Source organism: Thalassophryne amazonica, chromosome 22 (genome assembly GCF_902500255.1).
Source record: "Thalassophryne amazonica chromosome 22, fThaAma1.1, whole genome shotgun sequence".
Classification (NCBI taxonomy): Eukaryota; Metazoa; Chordata; class Actinopteri; order Batrachoidiformes; family Batrachoididae; genus Thalassophryne; species Thalassophryne amazonica.
In genome coordinates, this window is record NC_047124.1 from 18,438,823 (window position 1) to 18,460,721 (window position 21,899).

At 41.5% G+C, this 21,899-nt stretch overlaps 1 protein-coding gene and 1 long non-coding RNA gene across 7 annotated transcripts in view; both read left to right on the top strand.

The window, feature by feature from the left end:
* Nucleotides 1–21,131, top strand: part of LOC117504359 (ubiquitin carboxyl-terminal hydrolase 15-like) — a 38,696-nt gene extending 17,565 nt beyond the window's left edge. For 3 of the 6 annotated variants that reach the window (XM_034163816.1, XM_034163817.1, XM_034163819.1), the window contains 15 exons: nucleotides 118–265; nucleotides 5,327–5,500; nucleotides 6,250–6,408; nucleotides 6,623–6,847; nucleotides 6,923–7,006; nucleotides 8,767–8,861; nucleotides 9,015–9,203; nucleotides 11,142–11,257; nucleotides 11,458–11,739; nucleotides 12,861–12,931; nucleotides 13,315–13,430; nucleotides 13,510–13,659; nucleotides 15,380–15,483; nucleotides 16,045–16,133; nucleotides 18,350–21,131. In XM_034163816.1, coding sequence (XP_034019707.1) covers nucleotides 118–265; nucleotides 5,327–5,500; nucleotides 6,250–6,408; nucleotides 6,623–6,847; nucleotides 6,923–7,006; nucleotides 8,767–8,861; nucleotides 9,015–9,203; nucleotides 11,142–11,257; nucleotides 11,458–11,739; nucleotides 12,861–12,931; nucleotides 13,315–13,430; nucleotides 13,510–13,659; nucleotides 15,380–15,483; nucleotides 16,045–16,133; nucleotides 18,350–18,676 — 2,329 coding nt within the window. In that variant the 3' untranslated portion in view covers nucleotides 18,677–21,131. Of the gene's footprint in view, nucleotides 1–117; nucleotides 266–3,126; nucleotides 3,771–5,326; nucleotides 5,501–6,249; nucleotides 6,409–6,601; nucleotides 6,848–6,922; nucleotides 7,007–8,766; nucleotides 8,862–9,014; nucleotides 9,204–11,141; nucleotides 11,258–11,457; nucleotides 11,740–12,860; nucleotides 12,932–13,314; nucleotides 13,431–13,509; nucleotides 13,660–15,379; nucleotides 15,484–16,044; nucleotides 16,134–18,349 lie in introns of those variants that run through there. The other 3 variants (XM_034163818.1, XM_034163821.1, XM_034163820.1) reach the window with 3 other exon arrangements.
* Nucleotides 1–21,899, top strand: part of LOC117504367 — a 251,091-nt gene that overhangs the window by 151,045 nt on the left and 78,147 nt on the right. The window lies entirely within an intron of this gene.

Consider the following 21,899-nt stretch of genomic DNA (forward strand, 5'->3'; position numbering starts at 1 on the left):
AATGCTGATAGTGTTTGTTTATACATCATCTCATAGGATATTGTTCTATGTTATTAATTGGTTGTAACATTTTTTTTTTCAAACAGTTTCCTGTCTCTTTGTGTGTTTATTGCACAGTGTAAAGAATTCGAGCTACAGTCTGCCGTCCTACCACCCCTACACGAACAGCTATGACTACTTGGACCAGAACAGGCAGAGCGAACACGCTGGTCTCTGTGGACTCTCGAACTTGGGCAACACTTGCTTCATGAACTCTGCTGTGCAGGTAACCACACGTCTTTAGGGATGTTTTGCACAGCCAAGAAAAGTTGTAATGTTAAAGTTTTGTCCATAAAAAAAGTGTGCAAAACAAATCTTCTTTTCATAAATGTGACTGCTCTCTGTGTGTACAGATAAAATTGTAAGTTGAGCATTATATACTAGGGTGGAGTACTTGGTGTGTTTGTTTGAGAAAACAGTTTACCATCATCAAGATCATATAAAGTAAACTTTGATTATAGGATATTTGTGTTCCTTGGTAAAGTCCTGAGAAGAAGCCTGACTTTGCTATCACACATCACCATGTAGCCTGAGTTGAAGTGCCCACTTTAGAGAATAATGTAATACCCCCGTCACACTAGAGGCCGAATGAAAATTTGACCCACATTGTGAAGTGTCAAGGTGCATTCGCAACTGTCGGACAGCATTCTGCGCGCAGTCTAGACAGTCGGGCACATTTGAGCGGCTGATTCGAATGTTTTTTCCATGTTCAAAGCAGTCGAGGTGCAGGTTCAAGCGACATACCGCAATGGGCAGCCAACACTGAACCTGCCAGAATGCCCAGGGTGTGGCACGAATGAGCGCGAACACACCTGGAGCGTAGCCCAAGTGCTGCTGAGCCCTATCCCGCCAGCAAAATAAGCAAGCCAAAATGTATGTGAAACCCCACCAGAAAGTCCCCAGTGGGACCTGAATGCAACACGAATGTGCCCACAATGTCCTAAGTGGCATTCAAATGCAACACGACTGCGCCCGGATTTTCCGACTTGGCCCTGATTGAAGTTGGACCAAATTCAGTGCAACGCCGAAATAGTATAAGATGGCGGCAAACTGGCGCGTAAACCAGAGTCCGCATTGATCACCGACAGATCGACAATGCTGTGGATGGGGCAGATGAGCCACAACCCAGGAAGCCCCAGCAGAGGCATCCCCTGGTCCACCCAGGTCACACCACCACCTGGTGCTGGTCTTGGATTCAGCACCAAACCACACTGGGGAAGAGAAGATGTGAAATGGTCACCTTGAAGTTCACCCAGGAGCAGGAAATGGTGGAATGGCTCCAGGCCCCAGAGCAGGAGTGCGTCCTCAATAAAATACACAGGAACTACCTGAAGAAGGCCACGGAAGGACGCACTGTGGGACGACAAGGCCAAAGGTGTGGGCCAGCACAAGTGGTATATGAACATGAGGACGAGGTTTGGGAAGCTCGAGCAGGTCCCATCTGGTGCAGGATCAGAGGAGCTCACGGCGAGGGATTGCTGGATCCTGCGCCACTTTGAGTTTCTCAGGCTTCAACTCATCGTTCAGGCCAAGAAGAGGGTCAGTGTAAGTATGTTTTTGCACCAGTGCAATGTGTGCATGTTGTGTGTAGTCCCCCATGCCACTGGACTGAAAGGCGCAGGAGACCTGAAAGAAGCACAGGATGTGGCCTTGCTGGCCACCATGTCACCATATTACGCTATTAATCCATAAGTATAGAAGTGCCAACACCTTATGCTGTGTTAATGACACCTAGTACAAACAGGAATTAGTGTTACACAGATAAAGGGAATCAAATGATGATAAACATCTACCTGAGTGAGTGTTGACCCGGCGGCTGGCCAGCTGCCCACAGGCAAGGTTTGCTATCCGCCCGGTGACAAAAACACCTTATTCACCCCGCTGTCGTGCAGCAGGAAACTATAATTGCTACGCTACATCAGCATAGCAACTATGAGTGATTAGGAATACAAATTAAACAGCTAAGTAACATGGATGGCTTATGTATTGGCTGTGGATGACAACATAATACATATAGGGGAGGTGATGGTATAGTGGTTAAGGTGTTGGGCTTGAGTCCAGAAGATCATGGGTTCAAATCCCCGCCTGACTGGAAAATCAGTAAGGGCCCTTGGGCAAGGCCTTTAATCCCCTATTGCTCCCGGTGTGTAGTGAGTGCCTTGTATGGCAGCACCCTGACATCGGGGTGAATGTGAGGCATAATTGTAAAGCGCTTTGAGCGTCTGATACAGATGGAAAAGCGCTATATAAATGCAGTCCATTTTACCATTTATATAGCTGAGCCAAAATCCACAAACAACTCCACAAACTGTCCCAGAATCATGCGCAGACACATATATATAATATATCCTGCCCAAAATATCCTCTATACAAAACTACTGCGGCAAATCGAGATGGCTGTAACGCAAATAGACCAGCCAATGTAAGTAAAGGTGTACTGGCCATAATATCATATTGACAATATATGAAAAACTCAGCTAAATAACATTGCTACCCCAGATCCCTGTATCAGGTGACATGATGAAACAGGTCGACAACACGTTATGCTGCGTTGAGAACAGTCATCCCACGTGTTCACTGCATATATACGTGTACATGAAAGACAGGAGTGTACAAGAGCTGTGCTGGATGACATAATTAACATTGTGGATCAGCATCTCCACTAATTAAAGTGCATGTGCACATCCAACCTATGGTGCGTTTATCATGTCAGTACACATGGCATAATAAGTGTAGGAATGACGACCCTCTACTATCTTCTGTGTGGATTGGTAGCAGCACTTCGTGGGAATAACCGCTCACAGTCAGAGGGTCAGTGCTGGTGGGGAGTCGATGTGGCTTACACGCGGACTGAACACGCCACTGCTCAGATGACATTTGCAATCGCCACCATCAGTAATCAATACATATGGATTGGTAATGTCGCATAGCAACCAAGGCTACATCCATGAGAAATTGGAGGCCTCCTGCGCCTCTCAGTCCAGCCCTCCCCCTGTCATTATATAAACCTCCAATGTACACGTTGGTGATGACATTGCAACATCTGTCTGCATATGTCCACATCACGTATGATTGTGCTTCTTGCAGATGAAGGCCAAGATCCAGGCTAGGTTAGCCCCGCCGGCCACAGCAGGAGCGCTCCCCTCGGAAGCTGACCAGGACAGCGCAGATCACCAGCCCATGACTGCTCAGTCAGACTCCGATACCCCCACTGGTTCCCTACTCGGCGTAGCTGATGGCACTGAGGCCACAATTACCAATGTTGTGCAGCTCCTCCAGAAGCTGGGCGACACTGAGAGGTCACCCCTTCAACGTCAGAAGGACATCTTTGCTGACTACATGAAGGAGGTGACCTACTCATTCCCACTCCCCTTGTGGCTCAGCTACCAGAGTGAGGCGACCAGTCTCTTGCAGAAGTACCAGTTACAACTGCAGCAGGCAGCCAGCAGCTGCGTACTCTATGCCCTATGCCCCTGGGCCCAGCAGTCAGCCATACCCCTCAATGGCCTGGCAGCCCCACCCATTGCAGTGGCCAAACCATGTCCACCAGCCGCCCACTGGGTGGTGGCTCCCAGGAGGCTGGCCTCAGTGCCATCAGTGGAGGTCCGCTGCCACCTACCCCCAGCTCCTAAGCACAGATCTCGACACCACCACCCACCTGTATCCCCCCAACTACACCACTGACTGAGGAGCCCAATCATGGACATGGGGGAGCCCCTCAGCGGCCTATTTGCACACTGTGGGGGGGGGTGGGTCATTTACTTTAATTGGGATTGCATCTTTCTGCTTAGACATTTGCTTTATTTTGTGTATAATATAGTTGAGGGGTCCAGCCACCTGGACGTCACAGGTCACCTGGCTGGTTGGCCGTACCCATGTCCATTGTAATAATTGCATGTCACATCATTGACGTGGTGTCATATGTGCACCTCGTGGCCCCAGTGGATGGACGTTACAGGATGTATGATATGCTTCTCTTTGTACCCAGGGGTGGATCTAGATTACAATGAAGGGGGACATGCCCCCTCGGGAGATCTTCGTTGTAGGGGTGCATACACCTCCAATCTCAGCTGACTCATGCATGTAATGTGGACATGTGTACATAAGTGATGATGACTGTGTTGCCTGCCTCGTCTATACATATGTTGTAACCACATGCAATTATGTATTCATCCTAAGTTATGTACGTACATGTAATTATGAACATATATTCCTCAGTAAAAGTGAACAAACATATGTCCATCCAGCTGTCACGTGTCTTTGTATCCTGCCCCATCCTGTTATGTCACACAGGCAGACATGGGGTCATCACCATCGGTAAACATATTGTGTTTGTATCAGTACATTATGACACGTCATCTGTATGTCTAACCTAAATAGATCACTGGAATGGTAATGTCATTGCAATGTTTGGATAAGGACTTGTAATTGTGAGAGGTATGTCAAGGTTACTGTAAATTACAGAGTATCTTCTATATTTCAGTTGATATCCTGTCCATTATTACCAACAATATGTGAGGATATGAAGGTATTACTTGATGATCAGTTGGAGGTGTGACATTACAGGGAACCCAGATACAGTAGTAATTGAGGTTCTGCACCCATTCAGATGTTGTGGGAGGACTTTGAACCTGGTAATGATGTGTGTTCAGGTTGTATATGTTTTGTAAGGTCTCACAGAAATGTTGTAATAACGCAACATTGGGTTATGTGGGGAGCAGAACCCCCTTGAACAACAATACAGGACTAGGGATTGAGTTGCCTAATCCGGCCGGGTGGCGCCTGACTGGTTAATGTGCATGGTTGCAATGTGGACGGTTCCTGGTTCAAACCCCGCCCCTGCCACTCACCACCATTTTATGTGGAGGTGCATCAGGGGCAGCATCTGGCCAACATGCAGGGCGACCTTAGATCTGCTGTGGCGACCCCAAGTGCACACAGGGGGTTCAGTTGAGGGTCGTGGCCACGTTTGTGCTGGTATATGTTGTGTGCGTTCTTACAGAGCTGTCTGAACATCTGTCCCTCCCCAGTGCACCTGGAATTTTGACATTTGTTTATTTATTTATTTATTTTTTTCATTTCGTCCTCATTCGGCTTCATTCGTGCTAAGTGTGACGGGGGTTTTCAGACTAATTTTTTCTGAGTTTGTCATTCAGAATCTTGAGAAATTACTTAAAAAAAAAAAACAAAACAAAAAAAACAAAAACAAACAAAAAAACAATTTCTCAAGAGCCAAGCACTAAATATCTACTTTTTTGTTTTGTTTCCCCTTTTCAAATCTGCTCAGTGTTTAAGCAATATTCCTCCACTTACGGAGTATTTCCTAAAAGAAAAGTACACAAAAGAGCTGAACGAGGACAACCCTTTGGGCATGAAGGGGGAAATTGCCAGAGCCTACGCGGAGCTCATCAAGCAGCTGTGGACAGGCAAATACAGCTATGTCACACCAAGGCCTTTCAAGGTGAGCTTTTATTATTTATTTTGCGGTGTCGCGTTCACTGTTGGAAAATCCTACGGGAAAGGATTTGTTTTTAGATCCAAAAACGGGTCAAAACCAGTCTATCAAAAATGTCGCTGAGTCATCTACACTAGCTAAGTCTATATACATACATGTAATAATGTAGGAACTGAGGGTCCTGTTTCCAAAAGGTGTAAAATAAAAAAACAAACAAATTGGCTTACTCTGAAATGTCAAACTCTGTTTTCTATTCAACAACCGGTAATGGGAATTGGATCAGTCAACAGTACAAACACCCTGATTGAAGCCTGTGTCACGAGCTGAGATGATGTGATTCACTGTGGCAGCGAGTAAACAAGTGGCAAAGTCTTCATTTTATTCAGCAGAGCCAGAAATATTAATGCACACCTTGAGCACGAGGGGGAACGTGAGTTGTCACGGGGAGGGGATGGAATCCAGATTGATTCATTAATTTGACACGATGCTGTTTTATTCAGTGTAGTCTCTCATTCATCATTTACGAATGAGCATATTGGATTTAAACAGATTATTTTGCTTACAGCTTCATGTTTCTAGTTTTAGTCAGGCTTTTTAGTGGAAGACATCGTCATGAAAACTGTATACCTGCAAATGACTGTGACACTATTCACCCACTTTGTTTGGTGACTGGAATTAACTCGTTTTGAATCGCATTAGTCTCTCGTCCAATAGTCTGTCTTGATTTTCAGTACATTTTGCATGTTGTTGTGCAGACGCAGGTGGGCCGATTCGCCCCACAGTTCTCAGGTTATCAGCAGCAAGACTCACATGAACTTCTTGCTTTCCTTCTGGACGGACTTCACGAAGACTTGAACCGCATCAAGAAGAAGCCCTACATCCAGCTCAAGGATGCTAACGGCAGGCCTGATAAAGTGAGACTAGCGGCTAACGAGATAATCAGGGATTTTTCAGTGTGTTCTGGGAAATATTCTAAATGTGTTGGTCAAGATTCAAAAGAACGAGCGTAACGTAACTTGGTGCTGATTTTTTTTTTTTTTTTTTTTTTTTTTTCTGTTAAAATGTTGTGTTTATACTTTTTTTTTTTTTAATTTCACATTTTTTTAGTTTTGTTTTCTGTTTTTGTAGGTGGTGGCGGAGGAAGCGTGGGAGAACCACATCAAGAGGAACGACTCCATCATTGTGGACATCTTCCATGGCCTTTTCAAGTCCACACTGGTGTGCCCGGTTTGCTCAAAGGTCTCTGTGACCTTTGACCCTTTCTGCTACTTGACTCTGCCACTCCCCATGAAGAAGGAGAGGACACTTGAGGTCTATCTGGTCAGACTGGACCCTCTGGCCAAACCCACACAGGTGACTGTGCACGCGGTCGCACGCATTGCAGCGTAGTGCACTCGCATTCTGACCGGCTGTTTGTCTGTGTTTCAGTACAAACTGACTGTACCTAAGGTTGGCTGTATATCCGACTTGTGTACGTCGCTCTCCACGCTGTCTGGTGTGCCTGCTGAGAAGGTAAAAAAAATAAAAAATACAGCATGCATTGCTAGTTACTGTGATTGGCCGTGACAGTAAAACACTGACGTGTCAGGAGCAGTGTTGTATAAAGTACCGGAAAAATAACACTTAAGTAAAAGTACAGATACCCATTAAAAAAATGACTTTGGTAGAGGTTCAAGTAACCAGTTGAAATGCTACTCAAGTAAAAGTCTTAAAGTATCTCGTATTTATTGTACTTAAGTATGACAAGTAATGTACAACTAAATGTAATCAAGTATTGAAAGTAAAAGTACAAGTAAATGTCAAAAACGGACTGATTTTTTTAATTTTTTTTTTTTAATAAAAGTTTATCTAGGCTTGTAAATGACTGGTAGTATTAGTCAAAATACTGAAAATTGTGCACATCACACAAAAACACTTCAGAAACAAGGTTTTAAAACCTAAACAAGAGTAGACTACTCACTAGGTGTTCACAGGAAAGTTATTTATTTCTATATGTATTTACTTATTTTCATTGTTACATGGTTTTATCTTTTCTGTTGTTTTGTTTCATTAGGTTCTTTTTGTCTTTTTCTCTAAAATTGTATTGTAACATTTAGTCTTATTATTGTCTATTATGTCAACTATTATTGTTGTTGCTATAATATATGAATAAAAATAAATTAAAATTACAATTTGACTTTTACGACAACGAACACAAATCAACACAAACGTGCTGATGCGAACAGCTTAATGCTACCTTTAACATTGAAACCACCATAGACACGCTAACGCGTTAGCATCGGTCCCGTTTTTATGTTATAAAATACATCTATCAACTGTTTCAGAAGACCATAACAGGTCGGTTTACATAAAAATGTTAAATATTACTCAGACATATGATCTTCAGGGTTTTAGCTGGAAAAAATTAGGATAAAGTGAAATAAAATCCACGAATCGTAGATCGAAGCACTGCTTCGACCTGCGAATCACTGCTTCAATTGGCTCAAGGTTCAAAGCAAAACCGCGCTGCAGAAAAGTTGATTACAGACCCCTGAACTATACACTATAGTTCAGTGTTACAGACCCGCTGCAGTCTGTAATCAATGTAGAGAAATGATCATTTTCCTGACAAACAACCCCCCCCCCCCAAGTGCGCAACTGCAAAAAAGCCTACCTGACATGCCTCATGACAAATCGGCCTGACTTCGTTGCAGTCACTAGTAATCAGTGGTGTCTCTGGCTGAAAACGCGACTTTTTTCGTGTGTATGTTTGTGTTTTTTTTTTTGTTTTTTTTTGTAACGAATAATGGCATGGCACATAGAACATGTATCGGAGTAGAAGTATGCAATTGAGGTCGGAAATGTAGTGAAGTAAAAGTGAAAGTAAGCTGAATTAAAAAAACAAAAAAACAAGTAAAGTACAAAGTCTCCCAGAACGTACTTAAGTACAGTAGTGAAGTATTTTTACTTTGTTACTATACAACACTGATCAGGAGACAGCCCTGCTGTCCCTGCCAACCCAGCCAGCGAGGAGGAATGCTGCATTATTTTCTTCTGCTACAAGACAAATGCTTGAAAGTCGTCCAGTAATCTAATCTGCATTACTGTCTGTGCATCTTTAGCACAAAAATGTGTTTGTTTGATGCTGCAGTCTGGATATGTACATTTCAATCAAATTTTCTCTCAGGTGTTTTTATTGTGCATTTCCATTGTGATAATTCACTTTATAAGTGGGCATGTTCATGTATCATTATCTTCAATGTAATCTCTTCACTGTTTCTGCCTTTGTCCAGATGATTGTAACGGACATCTACAACCACCGTTTCCACCGGATCTTTGCCACCAATGAGAACCTCAGCAGCATCATGGAGCGAGATGATATCTACGTGTGAGCGTCACGCTGTATTGTGCAATCAGCCAGATTGACTAAATACTAAAGTTTGGTCTCTGCGTTGAATGAGCTTGGTTTGTGCTGCTTGATACGCGTGATTGTAGTTTCGCAAATTTATTTGAACTTCGCGCCACACCTGTGCTTCTGCAGGTTCGAGATAGCGGTGAACAGGGTGGAGGACACGGACCACGTAGTGATTCCAGTTCACCTGAGGGAGAAGTACAAGCAGTCGGGCTACAACCACACCAGCACGCCTCTGTTTGGGCAGCCCTTCCTCGTGGCCATACCCAGAACCCTCAGTGAGGACAAGCTCTACAACATGCTGCTGCTGCGTCTCTGGTACCGTCACATTTGTGTTTGCTCATAAATTCACTGTGGCTGTGAAGAGGAAATGTGTGTGAGTGGGGGAGGTTTCTTCTTCTTTTTTTTTTTTTTTTGGGGTTACTGGCCAATTTGCCACTAGCCCTGTCATGGCACAGCGTCCGTCCTAGTCATGGGCATTGTCATTGTCCATTTGTTGTGATATCTCAAAAACTGTCTAACTTAATTCTAATTTGGTAAGGGCGCAATATGGGTCATTGACATTGTTCCCGTCTAAAAAAAATCATATTCGTAGATTTGTTCGTTTGGAAATGGCAGCCATTTTTATGCTGAAATTGGCCATTTTGAGCACTTAAAGGAAATTTTCCTACAAACTGTCCAACTTTTTTTTTCTAATTTTTCAAGGGCGTAATATGGGTCATTGACACATTTCGTGGCAAAAAATTATAGTCATAGATTCGTTCGTTTGGAAATGGCGGCCATTTTTATGCCAAAAACAGCCAGTTTGGGTATTTGGACCCAATTTTCTTAAAAACTGTCCGATAACTTTTCTTATAATTTAACAAGGGCACAATATTGGTCATTGACATTGTTCCTGTTCCCAAATTATTTGCGTGCATCCATTCATTTGGAAGTGGTACCCATTTTTAATGGAGAAAATGGCCGTTTTGCCTTGGGCTTTAATTGAGCCGGTAACCCACAGGGCCCTTGGCCATAGTTTTTTTTTTTTTTTTTTTTTTAAAGCTTTTTTTTGTTTGTTTTTAAAGATGTCTTTCAGGCTTCTGCCCCTTACTCTGCATTCTCTTGCACCCATGAGCATATTATTTATGCTGTTACATTTGTCAGAGTCAGAATTTTATTTTGCAAAGAGCAAATCCCTTAGTTGCTCCTCTTGATGAGCGTAAAATTTTGAGAAAGAAATAACGACCACTTAAACACGATGCCTACAAAATATACTTGCTCCTTTGAGTTTTAACATGTTTTATTTTTATTTTTTGACATGAAAGGAAAATTAACTTTTATTTGGTCACTGACTTAACCTTCTGGGCATTTTTTGGGGGTGGGGGTTGCTGTCATTTTTTTACACTGTGGGTTCATTTTTCACTTCACCTGCAAGTCCTGCACCTCTGACAACATAACACTCGTGGCTAAAAGTAGGTATTAAAATGGTTCCCTGCTCCCTCCTCACTGCTGCAGCCTGGAGTTCAGTTTGAGTCGCTGTCATGTAACCGTTTGTCTTGATGGTCCAAATGAGATGTGATAATTTCTGTTTTTAGAATTTCTAGCTGCTGTAAATGGGTGTAATTTTGCCCCCTTCCCAGGTCTAGCGGCTCAGGTGCTTCCATTTGACGTATGAAATCTAGATTCAAGTCTCCCATGTTGGTTCCTATCAAACATTTCTTAATTTTCATATATATATTTTGGCACACAGAATAAAATTGGGACGGCTGAAATAACAGTCTCTCTAGTCCCAGCCACTGGAGCATCTTTACAGTTGTGATGTGTCTTTGCGGCTTCCTTCCTCCACAACCATTCAGCTTTTGAGGGACAGTCCACTTGAGAAAAATCTGACATATGGTGTAACACACTTTTCATTTCTTAAAGATTGTTTATGCTGAACTGCACCAGTTGTTGAGGTGCTCTGAGATATTCTGTATCGTCCCCTCACTCTGCCACAGCCACCTGGAAAGTAAAAGTGATTTACAGTCAGAGTGAGATTTATGCCTTCTTTTGTTTGGTTTTATTTCTTGTTTTATTTCATTTAGGTCATGTGCACATTTTAAATTTATGCAAAGAAGCCAAACTAATTTATTTGCTCGTCATAAAACAGTAAACACAGAGAGGGCTGTGATTATTATCAGCACTTCGCTATTACAAAAATTTAAAAAATGTGGTGGGTGGAAGTGGTGAAACTATAACACGGTTTATAAATGGAAAATAATCTTGTCATTGCAGCCGATTTGTGCACTCTTCTATAGAGGAGGAGGAGGATTGTGAGGAGACACAGCCGTCCAAACAACACACTGTTAACGGGAACGCCACAAACGGACTCCTTGAGGAGGGGTCGCCGAGTAAGTCCACAGACAACTATGACCACCAATACTTCTGAAATATGTAGAAATGTATTTGCTGTCTTTGTTACCTTCATTATATTTTAGGATAGAATTAAAGGAAAAACATTTGGTCTTAAGTGTTTTTGCTTTGTGTGTGTATATATATATATATATATATATATAAACAAGGTGACGTAACGTCTTTGGGCCTCTTCCAGGTGAGATGGAGACTGACGAGCAGGACGATGAGTCCAGTCAGGATCAAGAGCTGCCCTCTGAGAACGACAACAGCCAATCAGAGGACTCTGTGGGTGGGGACAATGAACTAGAGAACGGTGTGGTTGGTCCACCGAACTCCACCAAATGCCAGCAGACAGCCGGGCACAACAGAAAGAGACTTTTTACATTCCAGTTCAACAATATGGGAAAGACGGACTTCTCGCTAATCAAAGAGGATACCAGGCAGATCAGATTTGATGAGGGACACCTTCGACTAAGCGGTAGGCACTGAAGTGAAGCAGGAAAAGAAATTCTCACATTAGCAATTTGAAAATACATATTTAGCTACATTGAATGATTGGAAGTTTAATTTGGTTCGAAAAGAATGAATTTACAGTATATTCTGGACTCTAAAATGCTCCAGAGTATTAGAGGCATAAGTCGCATCAGTCTATAAGTTGCATTCATTCTTGTAAGGTGCTACAACTTCATGCAACAAGAAGCAAAATTAATTTAGTTGGCAGATTATTTATTTATATCACAAACGCTGTGAGCAAGTGGAAGCTAATGAGCTAATTAATGTTGCTGTACCGGGCTGAAAACTGGAGTAAACTGCTTCTTTTTGCCATGAAACAGATAATCATCGTTTAGGTAAATGTGAAGTACAAACTTCTTTGCAAGACATTTGTAAAAGGTAAACTGGAGTAAACTGCTTCTTTTTTGCCATGAAACAGATAATCATCGTTGAGGTAAATGTGAAGTACAAACTTCTTTGCAAGACATTTGTAAAAGGTAATAATAGCCTAAGCCTGGCTGAGCTGATCTCTCGTTGCTGTTCTTCTTGCCTCACGCAGTCCCAACAAGTGGAGTGGCAAGTAATATGGAAGTTATATCCCCTCTTTTTATTCCAGAGTTTGGTCTTTCAGTTTGAGATCATGATTTTCTTTAAACTTACTCATTCTCTAAGACGGAGAACATCACTCTCATTCAAATAAGCTGGATGTGGTCGGGATCCATATTGTACTCTGGAATGTGAATCACAGCAGCTCATTTCAGTTTAATTTATTTCATTTATATAGCTCCAAATCACAGCAAAGCTATCTCAAGGCGCTTCACACAAGTAAGGTCTAACCTTACCAACCCCTAGAGCCATAACCAACCATTTCGTACACCGGAGCAGCTTGTCACATGTGTTGACAGTGCCATCTTGTGGTCATAAATGATAACAGTATATTTCATATAAAAACTTCAGCACCTTCCAAACTAGGAAAAACATGCAACATGACTTGGCTATATGACCAGCAAATCGGAGACATACCAAACTGATAAGGCAAGTAATGAAGTATTCTTGTTTAAATACAACTTTGTGAGGCATTTTTGTAATTTTGTCCGTCTTTGACAGATCGCTCGTATCTCTCTTTGGACTGGGAACCATATGTCAAGAAGAAGTACTTTGATGAGAGTGTTGTTGAGGTAAAAGTGACATCAAAGATATGACATGTTGTCAGACACGGGTACTCCTGGTTTTAAGACTAGGTATAGTGTTCTTGGAGATGGATGCCTCACCTTTACTCATCCACCCATACTTCTTATTGTGGCAAAACAACTTCTTTGTCTTGTTCGATCACAAAATGTTTTTTTTCTTTAAATTGTATTGCTTTTATTGAAGTGTATTTACTTATAAAATCTTTGACAGTAGTATTATTATTTAACTTTGGGTAAAGTGTTCAGAGTGCTCATATGAGGCTTTCAGATGGTAAAGCATTTCTTGTGTTCATTCTGTTTTGGGACATGACGTAACTGTAAAACAAACAGTTGGTCTAACAGCTGCATGTGTGTCTTTATGACTGAAACAGGATTTTGACAAGCACGAGAGCATGGACTACAAACCTCAGAAGAAAGCCTTCTTCAAGCTGAAAGACTGCATCGAACTGTTCACCACTAAGGAAAAGCTGGGAGCAGAGGACCCGTGGTGAGGGGAAAAACTCGCAGCACAGTTTAACCCGAGCAGCCGCGCTCCCTAACATGACCGTGTGCGTCCGGTCCCGCAGGTACTGTCCAAACTGTAAGCAGCACCAACAAGCCACTAAGAAGCTGGACCTGTGGTCTCTGCCGCCGGTGCTGGTGGTCCATCTGAAACGCTTCTCTTACAGCCGCTACATGAGGGATAAACTGGACTCGCTGGTCGACTTCCCGCTCAGGTACAGTTGCACTTGAAGACTTCCACCTCGTCCAACAGAATTAAAGCTTCATTTGAGCCACTCTGACACGCATCGTACGGCTCAAGTTCATGTTAACATTTGAAGAAGTAGAAGGAACATTTCTGAGCAGAAATTAGCCTCAAGTGTTTCTTAATCACTGTTTCTTTCCAGACTTTTGGTGTTGCATGTGGAGTCAAATGTTCTCAATACATGCATTTGTCTGATGCAACCGTGGCGGAAATATTGCATGAATTCAGCTTTATCTCAATAAATAAATAGAAACTCAGAACGATCACAAATTATGTGTTTTCATCTGTCTTATTTTGCAGCATGCAGTGAAATTCATTTGTACAATTCTGCACAAAAATCTTGGCCATATATGGGGTGTGTCTGCTGTTTGCATTTAAAATGGAATTATTCTTCTCCGTGAACTGTCCCGCGGCTTTACAAGAACCATGTGTCAGGCACTTAAACCTATAAATGAGGCCTTTTGTAATTAGGTTTTCTTTAATAAAATACACTTATTTTGGAAACTAATATCTTCAAATAGTCATTTACTAGTATGTTAATGAAGTCAAAACACCTTTAAAACCCACATTTATACCAAAGTCTAAATGAGCTAATTTAATAACTATTTTCTGATTTTCTTCTCAGTAAATAACCATAAATTATATCATTAACTTGCAATCTTGTATTATTTTGTCACAGCATTTATTTAAAAGAGCAGTACAAACATTTAAATGATATAAAAGTGCCAGAAATTAAAAGGTATCTATGGGTGGAGATTTAAGAACACCTTGTACGCTGCTTTGTTTTTTCTTCAGACACAAAAAAATGACACAAAGTCAAGGCACCTTGACACTTTCATGAATTTGATCCCCGCACTGGCATGCAATCTGGCATGCCAGTGAATGTGTCATTGCGCGCAGCCCATCTGAACGATTATGACGAGATGTTACAGCTATAATAAACATAATTTTACAGATATATTATCTAACTCATAAGATGGAATGAAAATGCAACTGTTTTGCAATCAGTTACTATATGTATATATTATAAATAATTACCTTTGAAATGGGATTCCAAATGTGTTCTCCACCGTACAATGTGCATGACAGTGTGCAGCTGTAGATAATTTCTTTGTGATTCTAGAAGTGATGAGAGAATGGTTTCATCAACCAAGTTCTGAGAGCAAATCCGTCATCGGCTACGAAATTCAAATAACTCAGGACAAAGCGGGTCGCATTGGTGCGACGAATTACGCGGCAGTGTGGGGATCAAGTTTGTGCAAGTGTCAAGGTGCCTTAACACTGACATATTTCATTGGGCTGCACCTAATTATTATGGTATTTTGATTATCAAGAAATCTGTTGCTTATTTTCTAGATGAACTCATTAGTTGTTTGGTCTATTAAATGTCAGAAAATGGAGAAAAATGTTTCCCAAAGCCTAAGATGATGTCTTAAAATAACCTAAAAATATTCACTTCACTGTCAGAGATGATTAGTAAAACCAAAAAATGTTCACATTTAAGAAGCTGAAATCAGAGAATTTTGTCTCAAAATGATTTTAATCAATTATCAAAATAGTTGGTGATTAATTTAGTCATTGCAGCTCTGTGTAAATTGTAAATGTATGAACAGTTTTAAAAGGAGAATTCTGAAGAAGGGGGGAAAAAAAAAGTCTCACTAATGCTGATGAGTTTGGTTTGTTCCCTGCAGAGATCTAGACATGTCTGAGTTCTTAATCAACCCGAACGCCGGGCCGTGTCTCTACGACCTCATCGCTGTGTCCAACCACTACGGAGGGATGGGCGGAGGCCACTGTAAGAGTCCTCAAACACATCACACATCCACTTAATGCAGCTCTACCAGTGTTAAACTCCAGAACAACGCACACACACAACTCATTTATGTGGGTTAAAGGGTTAACAGGTTTTTTTGTTGTTGTTTGGTTTCATCCTGTAGTTCTACATTTTTCAAAGGTTTTATTTACAGAATAATACTTCAATCCTTTAGAATTGTTGAGGTATTGGTGATGCTCATCCGCCCTTTTGAGAGGTCTGTGGTTTTCTTTTATACACCATCATTTTGCAGTATATGCTCTACAAATAAAGTATTTATTCAGTGCCTGAGCGTGTGATTGCATCAGGCCTAGGAGCTGGAGGCTAATGACGCGGGATTGTCGCTCCCCATCAAACGGCTCCCTTTCCTTTCTGAAGCGTCCCGCAGGCTCTGCAGCGGGAGTTAACTGCATTTTTAAACATGCTTCAATCACAGCTGCCCTTCTCCTTTTTTTTTTTCTTTTTTTTCCCCCTCCATTGCACAAACTTTGTAATTCTTGACTGACCTCCTTTTTTGTGCGTTTTTAATCTCGCCCTTATCAGATACTGCTTACGCGAAGAACAAAGATGACAGCAAGTGGTACTACTTTGACGACAGCAGCGTGTCGCCCGCCAACGAAGATCAAATAGTGGTGAGTAATTTTTATTCATCAAAGGCTGTGTTGATCGCCGAATATTCTGTCACATTAGAGTAACAAACCTCTGATATTGTGACTATTGAGGTTTAAACTACAACAGAGTTAAAATAAATAAAAGTCTGCTGGTGTGGCCAACCTCCTGTGTGAAGGATTCTTTCTCTTTTAGTGGGTTTTGGTGTTTTGTTCCTGTTGGTTTTAATCATATAAGACGTGTAACGCTGGCAGCTGCAGGTTTGGTGATTAAAACGCTCGCCGTTTTTCTCTTTTCTGCAAATATATGTACTTATGCTCCATAGACATTCTACATGCTTTACTTTTTCTTGTTCCCCCCTTTTCAGTATTATTATATTTAAGTAAATATTGGAGGAATGGAGTACAATTACTTATACCTAACAGCTTACGTTAGCTTATCTAGCTGGCCTTAGCAACATTCATCGTAGCTTACAAAATAGTTGGTTCCTTTGTGTTTGATAACAATCTTCTCCTGTGATGTCTTATCCTTCTTATGTCTTATTATATTATATATACCTTTTTCTTGAGCTGCTTAGGTGGGTAGGGAGAGTTCCCATGGGATAAAAAAGCTTTTTAACCTACCATCCCTGGTTCTCAAGACCAGGCACCTAAGTGGCTCTACTCTACTCTTTTCTACTCTCCTATTTTACTCTTCCTTTTTAGATATTTAGATATACCTTTGTATACTGGCATAGTTCCACCTTAGCATTGGAATATAATATATACAATATAACTTACTGAATTTTCATATTACTGCTGTAATCAAATAAAAAGTGATAGCGTGTTTGGAACTCAGTATTAATGCTCGTCCGAGACGACTAAAAATTCTGCTCGGACAAGCAGCGTTGCTTGTGCAGTTGTGTAACGGAACAATTTCTACTTCGTGTATTGCGCTCATTTCCATTCAGAATTTGAGTGGACTCCTCAGTCGACTAGTAACAAACACTGGTGCTAAAGCGCCACCTTTTGAAAGAAAAAGAAATTTCTATGGGCATGAGTGCAATTAGGATTGGCACTAATTCTCTGTTTTGTGACTGTTACCAGCAATAGTTTTTCTACAGTTAAGAGTCAACGCTCAAAAAAAGCATATACCGTATTTGTCCATCGGAGGTCCAAGCATCAGCCAGCCCCCATTTTTGAAGAAAGTTAGTTAAATGGTCACCTGAAATTAAAATAAATTACATGAAATGCATGTAATGAATGAGAAAAGGACAAAAAAATGGACACGATCAGGTGAGTTATTTGTGATGAAATTTAATATTTTATTGAAGTTGGCATTCCATTGTTCTGATGGGAGAACAGGGTATATTTGATGCATGATTACAGCAGAATTCTGTTCAGCTAAATGACCACTTTTCTAGGTAAAATTGTTCATGTTGTGTTAAATTGATTGGTTTCCTGACTGTTAAAACTGTACAGCCTTTTAAATTTCACGAAACTGACAAAATGTACTTTCTGCTGAAATCCAAGCATTATAATTTTTTTTAATGTTAGTAAAATTACAGCTCATTTTAATGAAGAGAACATATTTATTGGGGGGGGAGAAGAGATTCCATAAGGAATATTTTCTTTTTCTTCTTACGCTGTCTGCAGGAGGACATGCGTGTGCGTTGATGCATGAGGTTTTTGAAATTATCGGACCCTTTGACCTCGTGTGATGCACGTTAATATCTGTAAGATGTCTTATAAATCACTTCAGAGGTGTTATCTAGTTAGAAAAACTGTTTTTAGATTTAGAAACGATTATTTCTTGGTAACTTTTATAAAAAAATATGTGAGAAACATATTAGCTTAAAACAGAAATGAGCTGTTTCAGAGCGTTTTCCGCCATGTTGAATTCGCAGCCATAGAGTAGCCAGCTGATGTCACCGTGCATCTCTACTCTGATTGGCTGTCACCATGTGCTTCCCAGCATCCCTCGTGCAAGTCAGGAGAAACCCCTACGTGATCTATGACGCTGCTATCGTAGACTGTATGTGTCGTTATTGTATATAGCTCAAGACCGTCTGCTTGCTTCAGATTTTTCCGTTCAAAGGAAATTAAAAGAAAATTATTTGACTTAAAACTTAAAAAAAAAAAAAAAAAAAAAAAAAACAAACAAAAAAAAACAAAACAATTTTGTGGTCATTTGTTTGAGTTGAATTGATTCGGAGAAACAGTTGCAGTCATTGACTGAACATTTGTGCCTGTCTGTCCAGTCCAAAGCTGGCTATGTGTTGTTCTACCAGCGCCAGGACACTGTAAAGGGTACCGGCTACTTCGCTCTCGACCGTGAGGAAGAAGAGAATGAGGAGGAGGAGGATGAGGAGGAAGAGGAGGAGGAGGAGGAGGAAGAAGAGGAAGAGGAGGAGAATGAGTGCGAGGAGAGTCAAGAGAGACCGAGTGCCTCTTCTGCTCAGGGGGCGCAGTCCGCTGGCGCAGCTGCTCCAAACGACGAGGACGACCCGAACGAGAACAGGCACAGGAAAAACGACAACGAACAGGCGGACAACGAGGAGGAGCAGGACAACGAGGAGGAGGAGTAGGTGCCAAATCGAGACGTCTCCATGAAAAGCAACTGAGGCAAAGGAGGAATAAGCTGAGAGAAACTGCGATCTTCCCATCCAAAGCCATAAGGACACACAGCATGGCGTCGGGCACCGCCGGTCCCAACGGCCGTTCAGGAACAGCCGCGTGACGGGCGGAGGCTCCGTTAGGTTGGGCAGCTGCGAGGGTTCACAACTGTGAGGACCCAGGGCCCTCGTTTTTGGTGGATCATTGTGTGTTTACAATGTGAGCGTGTCGCCACACCCATTCACCCCCCCCCCCCCCCCCCCCCCCCCCCACACACACACACACTCACTCACTCACTCCCCCACTCAAGGCTGCTCTCTGCAAAAAAAGAAAAAATTTGAAGGCAGCGCATTGTTGACGTACCATCATTTTATAATTTAGACCATGTAAATATTTTAAACGTTGAATTTGGGTTGTGGACAAATCGCACCGTCACATCAATCCACTTTATTTTTTTTAAAGTATTGCCAGACGTACTGCAGTTGTCAAACAACCTGTCAGAGGGCCGTCTCACGGCGAATAACGGGCATAGGATGCTGCTTTATGTGAGCAAGCTGCGCGACACGCCTCCAGTGTAAATGTAGAGAAGTGGCACTTTGTGCTTTTATTAAAAAAACAGACAAACTGTTGTAGCTTCTGCTGCCGCTGTTGTCGTCATCGTGCAATTTCAGATTTTTAGTGTGTCAACAAAATAAATGCTACGACCGTATTCTGGTCGCTCCTGTTAATAGTTGATTTTCTACAGAGAATGTTCTGGTGCAGACAAAAGCTGGGTTGAAACCAGATAATGTTTGCATGCAAATGTGAATTGGGACAGTGTGGAGTAGGTCGTGCTAAAGCACCAATTCTCCTCCACTCAGCTCTTAGACCATCAGTTGACTGCACAGATTATTGGATATGGAGTCTATCGCTACTTATTCCCAGATATTCTTCTATGGACACAGCCGCTTAAAGGAAATGCTAACCGTGGTTGGTGTTATCCTATGTGGGCAAGCCTTACTGGTTAGCGTTAGCACAGGCGGTACCCATTGGTCTTTAAGAAATACAGCAGTTACCGTGATGACTGTTTGATTCAGCTCTTGATTGGCTGAGTACACCTCACTGAGTTAATTAGCCGTAGGTGGACACAGCGAGACTTAAAAAAACAAAAAAAATGCAGTAATGCAGCCTCTCAATCGTAAAATGCGCCATATCAAGGTAACTGTATCGAGTATGAGTAGTAATACACTCCATATCTGGTAAACCCCTGGAAATGTGCTTTATTAGACATTTTAAAATCTTTTCTATTTTATACGTTTGTGGTGGTGGAAGCTTCACCGTGGCTCTGCACTGTTAATTTTTATTTTGAAAAGGCACTGAGAGATTGGGATCACTGGTGATTATGCCGACATCAGATGCGTCATCTCGTTTGGATCACCCTGGCCTTAACTCCTAATCTCAGACCATTTGCCCCCTTTTTTTTTTTTTTTTTTTTTTTTTTTTTTTTTGCATATCATTGTCTTGCTTGAACACACACACACCCACACCCATGTACGATTTTTTTTGTTGTCGTAACACTACTTGTTATATTACAGCCACATCATCTCGGATTGCTTTTTATTTATTTTTTTAAATCCACCAGAGGGCCAGAATGTACGATCAATGAAAGTGTGTCCCTTTCCAGAGTAGATTGGGGTGGGGAGTGAGTCCTGAGCTTTGAGCAAGGAGGATGGGAGTCAAAACAGATGGAGGTGAAACACAACAGTGGGGTGAGTCTGCCGAAAAGGCCTTGCTGCTTTTCTTTCGGGATCACTATACAACAGCTGTGTTCTGCGGCGGCAGGCTGCAGAGTCCTCAGTCATTGCTACTCGTGCTAAAAATCTTGGCAGAGTGCGGATCTTATGTTTTTTTCCTTCTACCGGTGTTGCCATTACCAGAATGGTGTCATGCCTTTCTGAGCGTCAATGTGCTTTGACTGCAGTGGACTTGAGGCCTCCTTGGCGCCACCTGACCTCGCTTTTGGGACGACTCACCCCATCCCGACTGAGATGTGACTGCTACTATAGGCTTATACAGTACTGTACATAAGAGTTCACTCTGTGAGTGCACATTTGGTAAAGTTTATTTATTTATATGTAAGCATTTATTAATGAACAGACGATATATTTAAAATCCGTGGCAAGACCTCGACTGGGTGGGAATGCGAGTGGAGTCTTGGCCACGTTTGTCAGGGAAGGGATAATTTTTAAAAAAGGATGGCCCTGTTGTTTTGGGACTTCTTTTGTAAAAAAACAAACAAACAAAAAAAACAAAAGATCGAGATATCCTTGCATGATGACATATGGGGTTTTCCAGGTTTGGCTGCACTTGAGTTCACTTGGGTTTACATTTGAAATGTGCATGTGTATTTATACACAAACTTCAATAAAGTTGTGTAATGTTTTCTTGTGAGTTGCGTCTTTCTGCTCCTAAATATAAATGTGGTTTTGTTATCAACTTGCTTCTGCTATGACTGACTGCTAATCTTTCTGCCTAATTTAGACGTGGCATGCTTTAATATGGGTTTGTTTGAAATCAAAGATGGAAAATAGGTATACAATTTTAGCTCAAAAATGCTGCAAACGTACTGCTGTTGCGAGTAATAGTACTAATGTTTAAAGCTTGTTCAAAAGCAGTTGGCTCAAGCGGCATCTTAAGCATCTTTAAATGGTGAATATTCAAAAGAAATTGCTTGTTTTTTTTTTTTTTCTTTTCAATTTCAAAACGGCTACATAATTTACTATTACTGCAAAACTGAATCCTCTTAACGCAATTGATTTTGGCATGATTTTAAAACAAATTCCTGAGGTAAGAGCTTAATTTAGGTTTTTGCACCTTTTAACTTAATATTTTCAAACCTTTTAAAACTGAATCATTTTTGGCGTATGCTCGAATCTGTAACATTCACTAGAGAAATGTCATTACCGCTGTACATGAAACTTTCAATTTGTACATTTTTGTTGCATACAAAAACATTTCTGACAAAAGCGTCCGACAAAGTCATTGAAATAATCAAGTTCTATGAAGCGGATGAGTCTACAACTCCTGTTTGAGATGCCAGTCCATCATAGATTACTTACTTCGCGAGACAAAGCTGGTGTTTCCAACTGGAGGGACTGGGACAGTTGAAGTACCTTGTCCCAAGGACACGATAGAGTAATGAGGAATCAAGACAGG